General features: G+C 40.0%; 1 protein-coding gene across 3 annotated transcripts in view; it reads left to right on the plus strand.

Annotated features, from left to right (window-relative positions):
* LOC131794358 (polycystin family receptor for egg jelly-like) overlaps positions 1 to 12,634 on the plus strand; it is a 32,974-nt gene extending 20,340 nt beyond the window's left edge. For all 3 annotated transcript variants that reach the window (XM_059111888.2, XM_066164264.1, XM_066164263.1), the window contains exons 13-23: positions 107 to 2,504; positions 3,069 to 3,675; positions 4,004 to 4,195; positions 4,357 to 4,482; positions 4,797 to 4,988; positions 5,291 to 5,524; positions 6,098 to 6,856; positions 7,327 to 7,563; positions 7,865 to 9,382; positions 9,751 to 9,925; positions 10,498 to 12,634. In XM_059111888.2, coding sequence (XP_058967871.2) covers positions 107 to 2,504; positions 3,069 to 3,675; positions 4,004 to 4,195; positions 4,357 to 4,482; positions 4,797 to 4,988; positions 5,291 to 5,524; positions 6,098 to 6,856; positions 7,327 to 7,563; positions 7,865 to 9,382; positions 9,751 to 9,925; positions 10,498 to 11,984 — 7,925 coding nt within the window. In that variant the 3' untranslated portion in view covers positions 11,985 to 12,634. The remainder of the gene's footprint in view (positions 1 to 106; positions 2,505 to 3,068; positions 3,676 to 4,003; positions 4,196 to 4,356; positions 4,483 to 4,796; positions 4,989 to 5,290; positions 5,525 to 6,097; positions 6,857 to 7,326; positions 7,564 to 7,864; positions 9,383 to 9,750; positions 9,926 to 10,497) is intronic.
* The last annotated feature ends 619 nt before the right edge of the window (positions 12,635 to 13,253 follow it).

Below are 13,253 nucleotides of genomic sequence, written 5' to 3' on the forward strand. Positions count from 1 at the left end.
GGTATATTTTCCAATGTGGTATCACTCTTCCATCTTCAGTAACAGTCATTAACTACTTGAATAATTATGTCTGGTTTGCTCAATCATTATGTTATTTCTCTTTCAGTTGATGGATTGTCGTTTATAGGCGACGATTTTTCAGTGGTTTTAGGTCAGAATTTTTCCATCCAATGGAAATTGAGACTAGGAACAAATTCAACCGGAGTCATCAGCTGGGGAGACAACAGTGCTAACGAGACAGTAGGCAGGTACATTATGGCAAACGCGAGCACTCCGTTCTCCCTTGTGAACTGGCACAATTACACTTTTGAGGGTGAATTTTGGGTTATAGTGTACGCATTTAACTACTTCAGTAACCAGACGATTTACAGAATGGTTTATGTTCAAGTAAAGCTCTGTGGATTAAATTTCACGGCGCCAACAACGGTGGCAACGAACACGTCATCCCATTTTAATGTTTTATTAGAAGTTGTGTCCCTCAAAAAGCCTCTCGTTTTGTTTTCCTTTGGAAATGGAATGGTTCTTAGTTCCACATGCTTTGAAACAAACTATACTTATCCCAAAGCTGGCGTATTTATGGCTTATGCGAACACTAAAAACAAGGTGAGCTCCTTGACATCGACGCGCAAGGTTATTGTACAGGATCCGGTGAGAGGATTTAAGGCGGATAGAGAGATTTATTTTGTGACTGTGGGTCACTATGCAAGATTTTTGTTTTCTATAGAACAGGGGACGAACGTTTCAGTGAATGCCTCATTATATGACTGTGAACTTCCTTTCCTGGCAACTTGGTTGAACGGGCCAAGTCACTTAAACAGCTTGCTAACATGTGTCTTCGACAAAGTTGGAACATGCAATGGTTTCTTTTACGCCTCAAATAAAGTTAGCCAAGCTAATGCTTCGGCTTTAATTATAAGTGAAGTCACCATACATGGATTTAACGTTACTGTGGAGTGCCAGAGTAGATACCCTTCTTGTTTTCAACATGACCGGATTGTCTTCCACATCAACGTTACGAATGGAACTAGGCCAAAATTTGTATTCCATATGGGAGACGGAAACGTAGTTATTTCATCAGAGAAAACCCTTGATTACTTCTTTAGGGTAAGTGGGTCTTTCAACGTCAACATCACAGCTCACAATAACGTCAGTAGTATAAGTATCTTACGGAAAATTGACGTTTCGGAGCTTGTGCCAATGAGTGGAGCTTACGTAAACTGTAATAAAACCGTGGGCTTGTCTGACTTGACCATGTGCAGTTTTGGTGTCCAGCAAGGAACGGCATTCGAATGCTGGTTGGATCTTGGAGTCAATAACCAGCCCATTTTATTTTTCACTTATTTCAATCTGACATCTTTTATAAGTTACAATTTAACATCTTATGGGGAATACACTGTTCAATTCTTATGCAACAACACCATCAACTCCAGCAGCGCCAAAGTTGTAACCAAGGTTGTGCCTCGTTCACTTAAGCTCGGCATAAGTCAAAACGGTCCAGTTATGGTCAACAGAACCTTGACGCTGACACTTTCAGCGAGTGAAACTGGCTATCCGTCTTGTTTTACTTTAGATCTTGGAAACAGTCAGAGGATTGTGTTTGGATCGCTAAACTGCACAACTGGGGAATACGAAAAATCGTTTCCGTATCCCTCCTTGCAATACAACTACACATACACTAAGGCTGCAACTTATAACGTAACTTGGAGTGGACAAAATAATTTTACCTCTGAGTCAGTTCACTCCCTTGTAATTATCACGGAATTGCCTTGCCTTAAACCGCAGGTCATTCTCCAAAACGTTGCCAGCAATCGGCTTTCACCAGCGGTAATTACACGTTCCAAGGAATTCATCGTTAGTTCACGATATCGAATCGATTGCGAAAGAGCAACAGGCGCGATTCTTCAATGGAAAATATTCAAAAATACCACAGATAAGGGCTTTGTTCTACAGAGTACAAGAGTAACGGAAAGATCTGACCTCATATTACTTTCAAATGAATTGGAATATGGATTATATTGCATAAAATTAACGCTGACCCTACAGAACGCGTTCGATATTGCGGGAACTGCTGAGGGGTATTTCAAGGTCACTGCTTCGAAATTGATTGCAGATCTACGAGACGGCTCTGCCAACAGAAGGAGTTATTTACAACCAGTGTTTATAAATGCAACTGGTTCCCTGGATCCCGACTCTCCGGATAGCAGTAAGTTGGAATTTAAATGGTACTGTTACAACATTACTGACAGATTGAAAACCTTCAATTATTCAAAGATGCCGCTGTCTACTTTGGCGGATGCTCTCAGTGAGTCTCCTTTGCCAAATGGCTGCTTTGGTAATAATGGATCAATGGCAGCCAATTCCTCAGAAATAATTCTTCCCCAGCAGAAGGTAGTGGAGAATGGACTTTACTTGGTTAAGTTGGTTTTGTCATCGGGAAATAGAGAAGCTTCAAAGGCGACAGTTATCCAGGTTGTAAACGACGAGATACCACAATTCTATATCAGGTTTGTTACATTTTTCTCATTGATCCAATTAGGGATTGTACGCGTAATATCCTTGTACAGTTCAGGGGCGGATCTAGGGGAGTGGCCTGGGGGGCCCAGGGCCCCCCTCCCTAGTTTTGGTTAAAAAAAATCGCAGAAGGAAGAAAAGCCGGCAGGGCAAGCAATAAAAAAACCGAGCCACCCCTTAGCTCAAGGTCTGGATCCGCCACGGTAGTTCTAGCCATCGAGCTCGGTCATTTCATCTTGGTTTCAATAGGCCATATAACAGAGCTTGCTTGAAGTTTCCAATCACTTTTGCAGTGAAGTAGTAAACCCGCCGTTCTATTGGTGGACGGTGCTGCGCATACTCTTAGGAAATAGATATGCGGGGCCAACGAAGGATCACCCACTTGTAGTGCCGAGTAAAACGGGGAACCAACTGTCTTAAAGATCGAAGCGATGGCAAATTTTGTAATGATTCTTTATAGATAGCGACACGGAGCTCCAAAAATAGAAAATGTTAAAACAACTTTTTTCTCTTGTTCACCTCTATTTGCAAATATAATGAAGCAATATTTTCTTTAGATGTGTGGTGAACTGCAAACGACTAGTAATTACAACGGACATTCTGTCCGTTAGTAGTCACTGTTTCTCTGGAACTTGCGAAAAAGGGAAATCGGGTGTGTATTCATGGGAACTCTTCCATAGAAGTGTGAACGAGACAGATGGGAAAAAGTGGAACAGAGTCGCTGATCTAGAGGGCATCGCCTCATCCAACACAAGTTCGAAGAATCTTGTGTTGAAAGCTTATGTTCTACATCCCGAGATGTCGTACGTGGTTCGAATGTGGTACAAATGGTTGGATCATGAAAGCCTCGCAGAATACAGCTTTACAACAAGTCGTCCACCATATGGAGGAAATTGTTCCGTGAGTCCTTCAGCGGGCGAAGCATATCAAACCATGTTTACATTTGAATGTGCAGGGTGGCAAACCAAGAACATGCCTCTTCTTTACGTGGTTTCCTACTATGATCCATACACACAACTGAAACCTGTGCTTTATAGGGCTGAGGAAGATCGATTTTTGGTCAAACTGGCTTTAGGAGACTCAAATGACAACTTCCGTCTAAAGATATTTTTTAGTGTAATAGATTCCTTTGGTGCGCGTATGGATACCCAGAGGCTTATACAGGTATCTTTGTTTTTCTTTACTCGTTAAAACTCATTCGACTGCGTGTGAACGGTACTTCTGAACTTTTTCGCTTTTGAGGGGTCACCAAAAGTCAGGGGAACGTGTTAACCTTATTGATTCAACTAGGTAATACAACTGTTATAATTGTAGGTTTTTTTTTACGTCGTGAGCGTCATTATAAGAGTCTTTACTTCTGCAAGTAAATGCCTGATGGGTTACACTGACAAGTGGCGAGTAAACAGACGTATAACCTTCAAGAATCATGTTTTTTTTATCGATAACCGCTTTTACAATTTGCCATGACAGCCCTGGATAAATCTATTTTTAGGTACTTCCTCGAAAAGTTGTCCCATTGAAACTTGATGAACTAATTTTGAAAGATAACAGCAAACTCAATTTCTACCTCAACATCGGTGACATTGATTCAGTCTCTGAGCTAGTAAGCGGTGTTATGTCCAGCCTTAATCATGAAGCAATACACAGAGGCAATGGCACAAGTTCTGCTGAAATTCAAAGCGAGGTGAGTTCAGGTTTTTGAAGTAAATCTACTGGTCTGATCATGTGCTCCAATCTCACAATCAATATTGAGGAAAACGAAAAGGTCGATGCAGAGGCTTTTGAAGTGAGGTGAATCTTTGAACCGAGGGCTCGTAGTGAAAATTAAGGTACATTTCTATGCAGGTTCGTTACACCATCATGCAGAAGATTTCCCGGATCCCAATATCAACAATGACAGATATCAATCAAGTTTCAACCATGATAGCAGCAGCATCAGAAATAAAGGAGCACGTCAACTCAACAGCTCAGGTACATACGTATACGCAGTATTTGCTTAACTTTGACTGCAATTTTAGCCACAGCTTTCAAACACCATGAGTTTCACAACCAATAACTACAAGGTAAAATTGGCTCGATCACTTTCCACAAACTAAACTTCAAAAACTCGTCTGACAATATCATCATCTTGCACTCAAGTTGTCGAAAAGTCACTCCCCGTCACGGCAACAACTATCCTTTCAAGGATAAACGCTACACCGACGATCACGTTTCGCGAGTGACCATTTCAGTGTTATCGCTGATTACTTCTTTTTATGGTGCCGTATGCGTTATTTTTCTTGAAGGAAATAGCCACAAACAAGATTTCTAGCATGATAAATCTTCTGTTGAACAAGTCCCGACAAGACATTGGTGTGTCTGTGGTTACAGACGGAGCAGAAAATCTTGTGACTGCGGTATTCAACGTTTTGATGTCAGCTTCTTATAGTGCTGATTTCAGGCGGATGAGTGTCACGGATGAACTCGACCAAAATAAGGTATAAGTAATTGTTGGCTAACAGCATTTTTCATTTAGATGGTTTAAACCTTATTTCAGTCATAGTGAACTTAAGAAAACTTTGACTAAACTGAAATTGCATCATACAAACATACTTTGAGGAGAAATCTTCCGACAAATTCAACAGCAGGAGCCACGGTGGAAACAAGCAGCCTTGAGCTACTCTAAGCGTAAATTTTCGATCAGATACTATACGTAACACTGTGTCGCTACTATTAGGATAACCTTTCGGGTGACTAAACGATGCTAAATGAGCTTAATTTACTTGTTATTTTCTACCAGAGTAAAACAATAGCTTACGAAAACATTGAAGCTTTTGAGAAAGTCGCCGAGGCTGTTTCTAACAAACTGCTACCAGGCCAGGAGGACATTGAAATTCAAACAAAGTCGGCCATATTGACCTGCAGAAGAGCCAAGGTAGCTGCGCTTACAGATCATCCTATAAATGCAGGAAATGCTAGTGTGAATTTCCCGGATTTGCAAGGACTAATTGGCAATAAAACAGTTGATGTCCAGGTATGTTTAGTTCAACCCACACAGGTGGAATTTCTATCATATTCATATCTTTCGTCACGTTTATGCGCCAATTTTGTTTAGAGAGAAAAAAAAGTTGTCGCAACTGCCTGTCCCTGTCTTGAAATGTTTCCACGGGAATACCCTGAGCCATCTTTATTCGTTCTCCACCAAAATGTTGCGGCAACTCTCAAGGCTGAGGTGACAAGCTACCTTGAGTCGAAATATAACCAAGAAGGAATTAGCTTTGGAATCAAGGCCTGTAGTTTGATCGTCGTTTGATGATCAAAAGCATCAGAAAGAGTTTTTCTCTTCAAGGAGCTAAATACGTTTCGTTGCTAAGTTATCTGCTTGGATGAAGATCGATCTTAAGCGTCATAGTTCTTTGGAAAGGGCGTAATAGGGATGAAGGTTTTTTTTCTTTCTGATTTTAACATCGTAGATTCAGTATCTCGATCTATTTAAGTCCTCTTGTAAGTTTGGGATTAATTGAGTTATTTCAGTTGGCCTGATCTTGTTTTTTGCATAATGAAGGTGATTGAAATACTCAAATCAGCAGTTCTTACTCTTCTGCAGCTACTTTACCTTCCAAAGAATCCATATACCTGGGACAAGTCCAGCCAATTGGTGACCACCGCTATTTTAGACGTTAAGATTAAAGAAATAACAAGGAAGCGTCAAGTTATAGATATACTCGATTTGGCTGGAGAAATCGACCTTCAGATTCCTTTTGAACCGACGGTGCCTGAAGCAAACCCAGATATCTTCTACAAGCAAACAGACAATGAGAGTATACAGTATCACTCGTTTGAAATCAAGAAAACTAATGAGGCTATCGAATTCTATATAATACCTTTAGAGAATCAAGAACAACTGACTATATTAATTAAATTTGAAGAAAAGCCGACAATCTTAGAACATGATTTGCAGATGAAATTGCCAAACTTCTCTAGCTGCTCCATTAAAGACACATTTCGTGTCGAAAATAACAATTGCACTGATAATCCTTACAGTCTTTTCCTACCGAGTACCTACTTAACAAAAGTTGGTAAGTATTTCATTGGCGTGAAGTATGGAGAGACGACTGAAAATAAGCCCAGCTCTTATTACAGGCAAAAGAGAGATTGTGGAGCTGGAAGAAGGTCCAAACGAGGTGTTTCTGATTGTATTCAGTACAAGGATCCCCCAACCACTCGTCCCTTAAATGGAAAGTTTGTTTCAGGACAGCAAAGCTATGATAATTCCAAACACAGTAACTACTCAATGGAGCAATTCGGTCTGGGGTGCAATTTCTGGAATCCTGCTGGCAACCAGTTTTCAGGCGGTGGATGTAGGGTAAGGCATAGAAGTTTTGCTTTCGGAGCCACTAATTAATTTTTGTTGATGTCATGGAATGTTTTGAGAGATGTTTTGAAACATATTCTGAAAAGAGAAATTGGGTGGGGTTTCCCAGCAGTTGACTTCAGTGCAACTCAGAGGAGAATCTTGATAGCTAAAGCACTATACCTTGACAAGGTTCACGAAACAGAGATCCTATCAACTGACTGTATTTAAAAAGATCATTTCAAATTGGTCATAGCAACAGAATATAAAGTTTATATCGTCTTGCTTGTAGTCGTGGTAAAATCCTTCAAAATATAGGATTTCATAATTTGTTTTCTAAAAGCAGCTAATGACATAATTGCAATCATGAATGAACGTCAAAATGCTGATTCTTATTTAAACAATTGATTGATCAGAAGTGAAACACAAACAAAAACAGTTCTAGCAAGCCAGGCAATCTGATGTCATTTCTTCGTTCCCAGACTGGCCGACGGCGGACCTTATCACGAACCATGACCTGTCGCTGCAAGCATTTGACGTCCTTTGGTGGAGGTTTCCTCGTAAAGCCAAATCCCATTGACTTTGATAAAGTTTGGTATGCTTTCGCCGACATCCATAACAACGTTGCTGTATTGGTTTCAATAGTCAGTGTATTCTTGTTATATCTGCTCGTCATTATATGGGCACGGAGGGCTGACAGAAAGGATCACACTTCTCAGGTAAAGAGTGTTCAACTCTTCCGTCACTGGATTTGTTACAAACGGATGAAACTGCGGCTGCTTGTAAACTTAATTATTAGATATAATTAGCATAAATATCAAATGCCATACTTGATACTTCATTATGAATTGTCTTTGATGTTTAGGAAGGAGTTCTTTTAAGACTAGCACGGATTAGCAAAATTTTTTTCTTTAATGTGGACTCTGCTGGAAACTAGGAGGGTCAAAGGATAAAAGCTTTTCCAGGATGTGGCGGCAAAAACCCACTAGTTGTTCAGAGGTTTTTGAATTGTCGTTGCAGGGAGGTACATTGGTCATTGGGAAGTCGTCAAATGCTTATGTGTACGAAGTTACTATATCTACAAACAAAGGAAGGAATTCAGGCACTACAGCCAATATTACCTTTCTCGTTGTGGGAGAAAACGGGTCCAGTGGTACGCTTCCACTGAGCAAGCTCACCAAAGTGAAATTTAAAAGAGGGACAGTCGTTACAGTTGTGCTGTCTCTACCAAGTTCACTTGGTCAACTGCTATATCTACATATATGGCATGACAATTCAGGAGATAATCCATCGTGGTATCTTGATCACGTGGCTATACGAGACGTTTTAAAGGACGAAAAATGGAACTTTATGTGCAGAGATTGGTTGGCTGTTGAAAGTGGCGACGGGAGAACGGAAAAAGTATTATATGTCGCAAACATCAATGAAATGGCAAATTACAGGTACTTATTTTTGTCTCACAGTGCTGATGGCCTCTACGACGAGCATTTATGGATTTCAGTTGCCGCCAAGCCACCTCAAAGCAGTTTTTCTCGTGTGCAGCGTGCCTCTTGTTGTCTGTCGATTTTGTTTTGCACCATGATCACTAACGCTATGTTTTACGACAGCGGCAAAGCTGACACTTCTTCGGTATTTTATCTTGGTCCTATCAAGATCACCATGCGTCAACTGATGATTGGAATACAGAGCAGCCTAATCATTTTTCCCATAAACTTGGCCATTACACAACTGTTTCGCAAATCATCTAATGCGTCTATGTCTTTGGGAGAGGCTGAAAGAGCGAAAAGTGTTATATTCAAACGAAAACCTAAACTACTCTTTGATTGCTTTGATCGCCGCGTAAAACCGTTGTCAAAAAAGTACCTTCCCATGACATATGAAGCAAATAGTACAATCAGCATATCCACTCTTAAGTCCGCATCTGCAGATAGATTTACAGATGATGAGAGTATGTTCAACTTAAATAATGCTTACACTAAAATTTCCCAAGAGAAGAAAAGAAAAAGTTTGTACATGTGTTTGTACTACTTTGCCTGGGTACTGTGTTTCGTATCAGTGTTAACATCGGCTTTCTTCACCTTGTCGTACTCTCTTCAATGGGGAAGCGAAAGGTCTCAGAAATGGCTTCTGTCGTTTTTCGTCTCTTTCATCCAAGATGCTGCAATCTCTCAGCCAGTTAAAGTCGCCCTATTTTCGGCTGTAATTGCCTTTGTCATCAAATTTACCCTTGAGCAAAAAGAGAAGCGCCAACAGTTTAAGAGGAAAAAGGTAACATTAAATGATAAAGGTGAAAAAGCTTGCCTAATTGAAACTCAATCTGAGGACAGTATACCATGGGATGATTCCCAGCCATTGCGGAAGAATATTTTGGAAAAGGCGAAAATGAAAAGGATGAAAGAAATCAAGTCCTCAGAAGTCATGACTGATGTGTTTTTTTACTCTCTGTTTCTCCTACTGCTGCTTATGGTGGCATACGGACACCGTGACCCAATTGCTTATGAGTACACTAAGCACTTGGAGAATTATTTCTCTATAGAGGTAAGTCCAATCTCTCAAATCTCTCGTATCCGTCGCCTCATTTAAGGAGCAAGCTCCATTCAAAGTAACGTGCAATGAAAAAGAGATGAAATGGTATAGAAACTACTACCACCAGACTGAGGATGTTTAGAAAAGGTGGGAGGGGCGGGAGAAACACAAAAGGTAGTGACATTTGAACAGCGAAGTTTTCGTAATTTTTGGCACATTGGAGCTCTCATGCGGAAAATGATGCCCCTTAGATAAAAAAGGGAAAAAACTGTGGTATCTACGATTATAGCACTGTATGTTTAATTTGTGTAATTATATTTATCTTAGTACAATAACCCTGTTGCTTAATGAAATCATTACTACCGTTACATTCTCCTTAGACTCAACAATATCCCGAAGTTTTACACTGGGTTAGATATATCTTCATTCCACAAATTTTTGTCGGCTCATGGTACAATGGGATGGCCCCTACGGATTCAGAAGATGGATATTTGCCTGATAGGACTTCATCTCTCGTGGGAATGGCTCGGTTGAGGCAACTTCGAATTTTGAATGGTGAGGCGTCTTTTGCATTTTCTGTCGCCATAACTCTCTGTCTATTCATCTGTGTACTGGTCTGCTTTTCTCCCTTCTGCTTGCTACTTATTTGCGTGATGGCTTGCCTGAGTATCTTACGTTCTGTATGTTCATTCGTATTGAGTCTATCAGTGACCTACTGTTATCAACCTCGTTGACAATAACAAACTGTTAAGGTTTTTTTTCTTTTTGAACTTGACGAAGCTCCAATAATGGGGAAGGAGAATTTCAACATATACGTCACCTCCTCTTACCTACCTTTGATGTAAAACAGCTTCGCTATTCGAAGTGTAAATGTTCTTTTTTTTGGTCTTCAGTACTTAAGCAATGCTCTTTGAGTTTCTGCAAACGATATTTGAAGTAGGTTTTGATTTTAATAAATCAGTTATTTTGCTGGCCTAAAAATTTAGATCCGAGGTAATTGAAAACTGAACTTGTAGGAAAATTGTAGTTCCACACGTATAGAATTAAAAAAATAATGATTTTCAGTTGACAATAGCACTTTCATTAATTTCAAACGTACGGAGATAACTGACATCACTATTTTGCAGATACATGTGGCAACTACATTCAATTGAATGAAAAACTTGGCTTAAACTGTTATGGACAGTATTCGATGGATGATGAAGATACAAGCATCTATCAAGAAGAATGGGTACCGGTCTCTCCGGATATACCTATTGAAAACATTACTTATCACATGTGCCCCAGACCCTGGAGGTATCAAACAGCAATGCAGTTGAAAGGGGTTCCAATATGGGGTAAAATCGCCTTATACTCAGGGGGTGGATATGTGGCAGAGCTTGGTTACTACCCTGATAAGGCGATAGAGGTGGTTAGCGAACTTTTCGAGCATAACTGGGTTGATCGTCGCTCTCGCGCCGTTTTCGTTGAGCTAACTGTGTACAACGCTCAAGTGAATCTGTTTTGCGTCATCTCGCTTCTGATGGAGGTCATGCCAACTGGAGGAGTGGCAATCTTCCGTCGAATTAATACCATTCGAGTTTATAGATACATAGGAGAGCTCGCTAACTTGTCAATAGCCGCAGAGCTTATCATTGTATTGGTTATCTTGTACCTTCTTTACAAGGTCATCAAAAGAATATACCATAAGAGGATAGCATTTTTCAAAAAGTTTTGGAATTTAGTGGATCTGCTGCAAGTACTTTTTGCTCTTGTTTCTATTGGGTTGTATTTTGTCAAGATGGTGAATATCAACATGATCATGAAAGATCTCAGAGAAAATCCTTATGTTTTTGTCAGTTTTTCATTGCTTCTAACGTGGAACGAAATTGATACGTGCATGATATCGTTTGTTGTGTTCCTTACAACTCTTAAGCTCCTTTATTTGTTGAGATACAATAACTACATCAAACTCCTAAACCAAACATTTTCCAATATGCGAACGGATATACTTTCATTCATGGTGCAATTTCTCTTGTGGTTTATGCCGTTTGTCATTTTAGCTCACATTACGTTTGGTGCCCATTTACAAGACTTCATCTCCCTTCCTTCTGCATTTCAAGCGATGTTAAATGCTCTCCTGGGCGCGTCCTACTATCATGATTTAGAGCAGGTTGACCGAGTGATCGGACAAGCTCTGTTTTTCTGCTTCAGTATTCTCATGGAACTCATCTTACTCAATATGTTTGTATCTATAATCAACTCGGCGTTCGGCAGTAGAGTGGAAAATTTGGATCATTCCCAACCCGAACCAGAACTAGTTGAGTTTATAATGGCACGGCTGAGAGGAATTTTAGGGGTCAACCTGCTCTCTACGAGAGTTACTCCCGACGAAAAATGGTACGTGGATGATTCCAGTGACGAAGACAATGACCTCAGATTATTGAGTACCAAAAACACTTTATCTGTGCTGAACAGAAAATTAACACATTTACAGACTAAATTTACGAACGTAACGACCATGGAGGAAGAAGAGGAGGATGATGTTTGGCTGGAAATGGTTCTTTTGCGGGAACACGAAAGTCTGGCTTCTTCACGGAGTGAGGGTTCGGCCACGACACAGACATCTTTTTGAACCTATGCCACGACTCCTAAAATAACTTGATATTATCGCTCTATTTATTATGCAAAAGCTTTCAAACGTTTCCAATTGAGTAGCGATCATAGTCAATGACCAAAAGGGGTGAGGGGGGAGGGGGTGGTGGGGGAGAATACTCTTTTTATAAGCTTTGTAAGTATGCTCTACCTCACAGAATGTGTTTTTTTTTTCAATCTTACCAGGTCTGTAAACTGCTATAGTTCTCCATCGTCACTAGGCATTAGGCATGTTTTTCAGTCATTGAAGCCACTACAGTTAATACGCGGATTTTTTTTTCTGAACTCGATGTCTATGATAGAGGAGGTGAAAGAACCAAATTACATCATAAACAAATTGCGTCGAAGACAGGACACATTTGGCGGTCGTTTTAGATCAGGAAAATGCTACAAGTAATGTTATTATCATTGTGAGTAATTAAATGCACCTTGACACCTCCTACACACAATTAATCTTAGGAAAGATGCTATAAATAATATCCTAGAGATGTGTCGTGGTTGCATTTTTTTAAAGATAGTGTTGTATGTATGAACTTTGTTGGATAAAAATGATAAAAAAAATGTTTAATTAACATAGAATAAAACAAAAAGAAACTATAGAAAAGACTAAGAAAGTTGCAAGATTTAGCATATATGAGCTGAATAAACCATTGTAGTATTTTTCCAATTGTTTTGTTCGACTGTTATTTTATTAAGAAACAATCTTGGCTGTGAATTATGCTTCTCAGATCCCCTTTCTGGACTCTTTTGCGATACAGTGGAGTAGAATACAATACAAAGCCGCAAACAAAGCTCTTCCCCTCTGTACCCTGGTGAAGTATAATAAACAGTAGTGACTACAAGTCAGGAATCAGGAAAGGGGCCGGGGAAGTTTGGAAAATGGAACAGGAAAAGACCAGAAGCTGAAGGGATTTGCAAAAATTTGAAGATGCTTAAATCTTGGCACTCTTGTGTTATGTTTTGGGCGGGAGAAAGGACTCAAGGCTAGTTGTGGGAGGTGGGAACAAAAAAAAGGGCCAATCTGACCCCCCACCCCCCACCCCCTCACCATACTACTTACAGATACACGCATCTATACACGCTAAATTCAAAGCATTCACATCGATTTCAGTAGTCTTATAAACTAATAAGGCTTAAAGGAACGAGAATTTCACTTCAAGACATTTTGCGTGGCTAATCCAAGTCTGTGCCAAGAAAACAGTTCGCTCAGAATCGTGGAAGCACTGGACTAATTCTTGAGAAGGTATTG

The sequence above is a fragment of the Pocillopora verrucosa genome, chromosome 3 (assembly GCF_036669915.1).
Source record: "Pocillopora verrucosa isolate sample1 chromosome 3, ASM3666991v2, whole genome shotgun sequence".
NCBI classification, from domain to species: domain Eukaryota; kingdom Metazoa; phylum Cnidaria; class Anthozoa; order Scleractinia; family Pocilloporidae; genus Pocillopora; species Pocillopora verrucosa.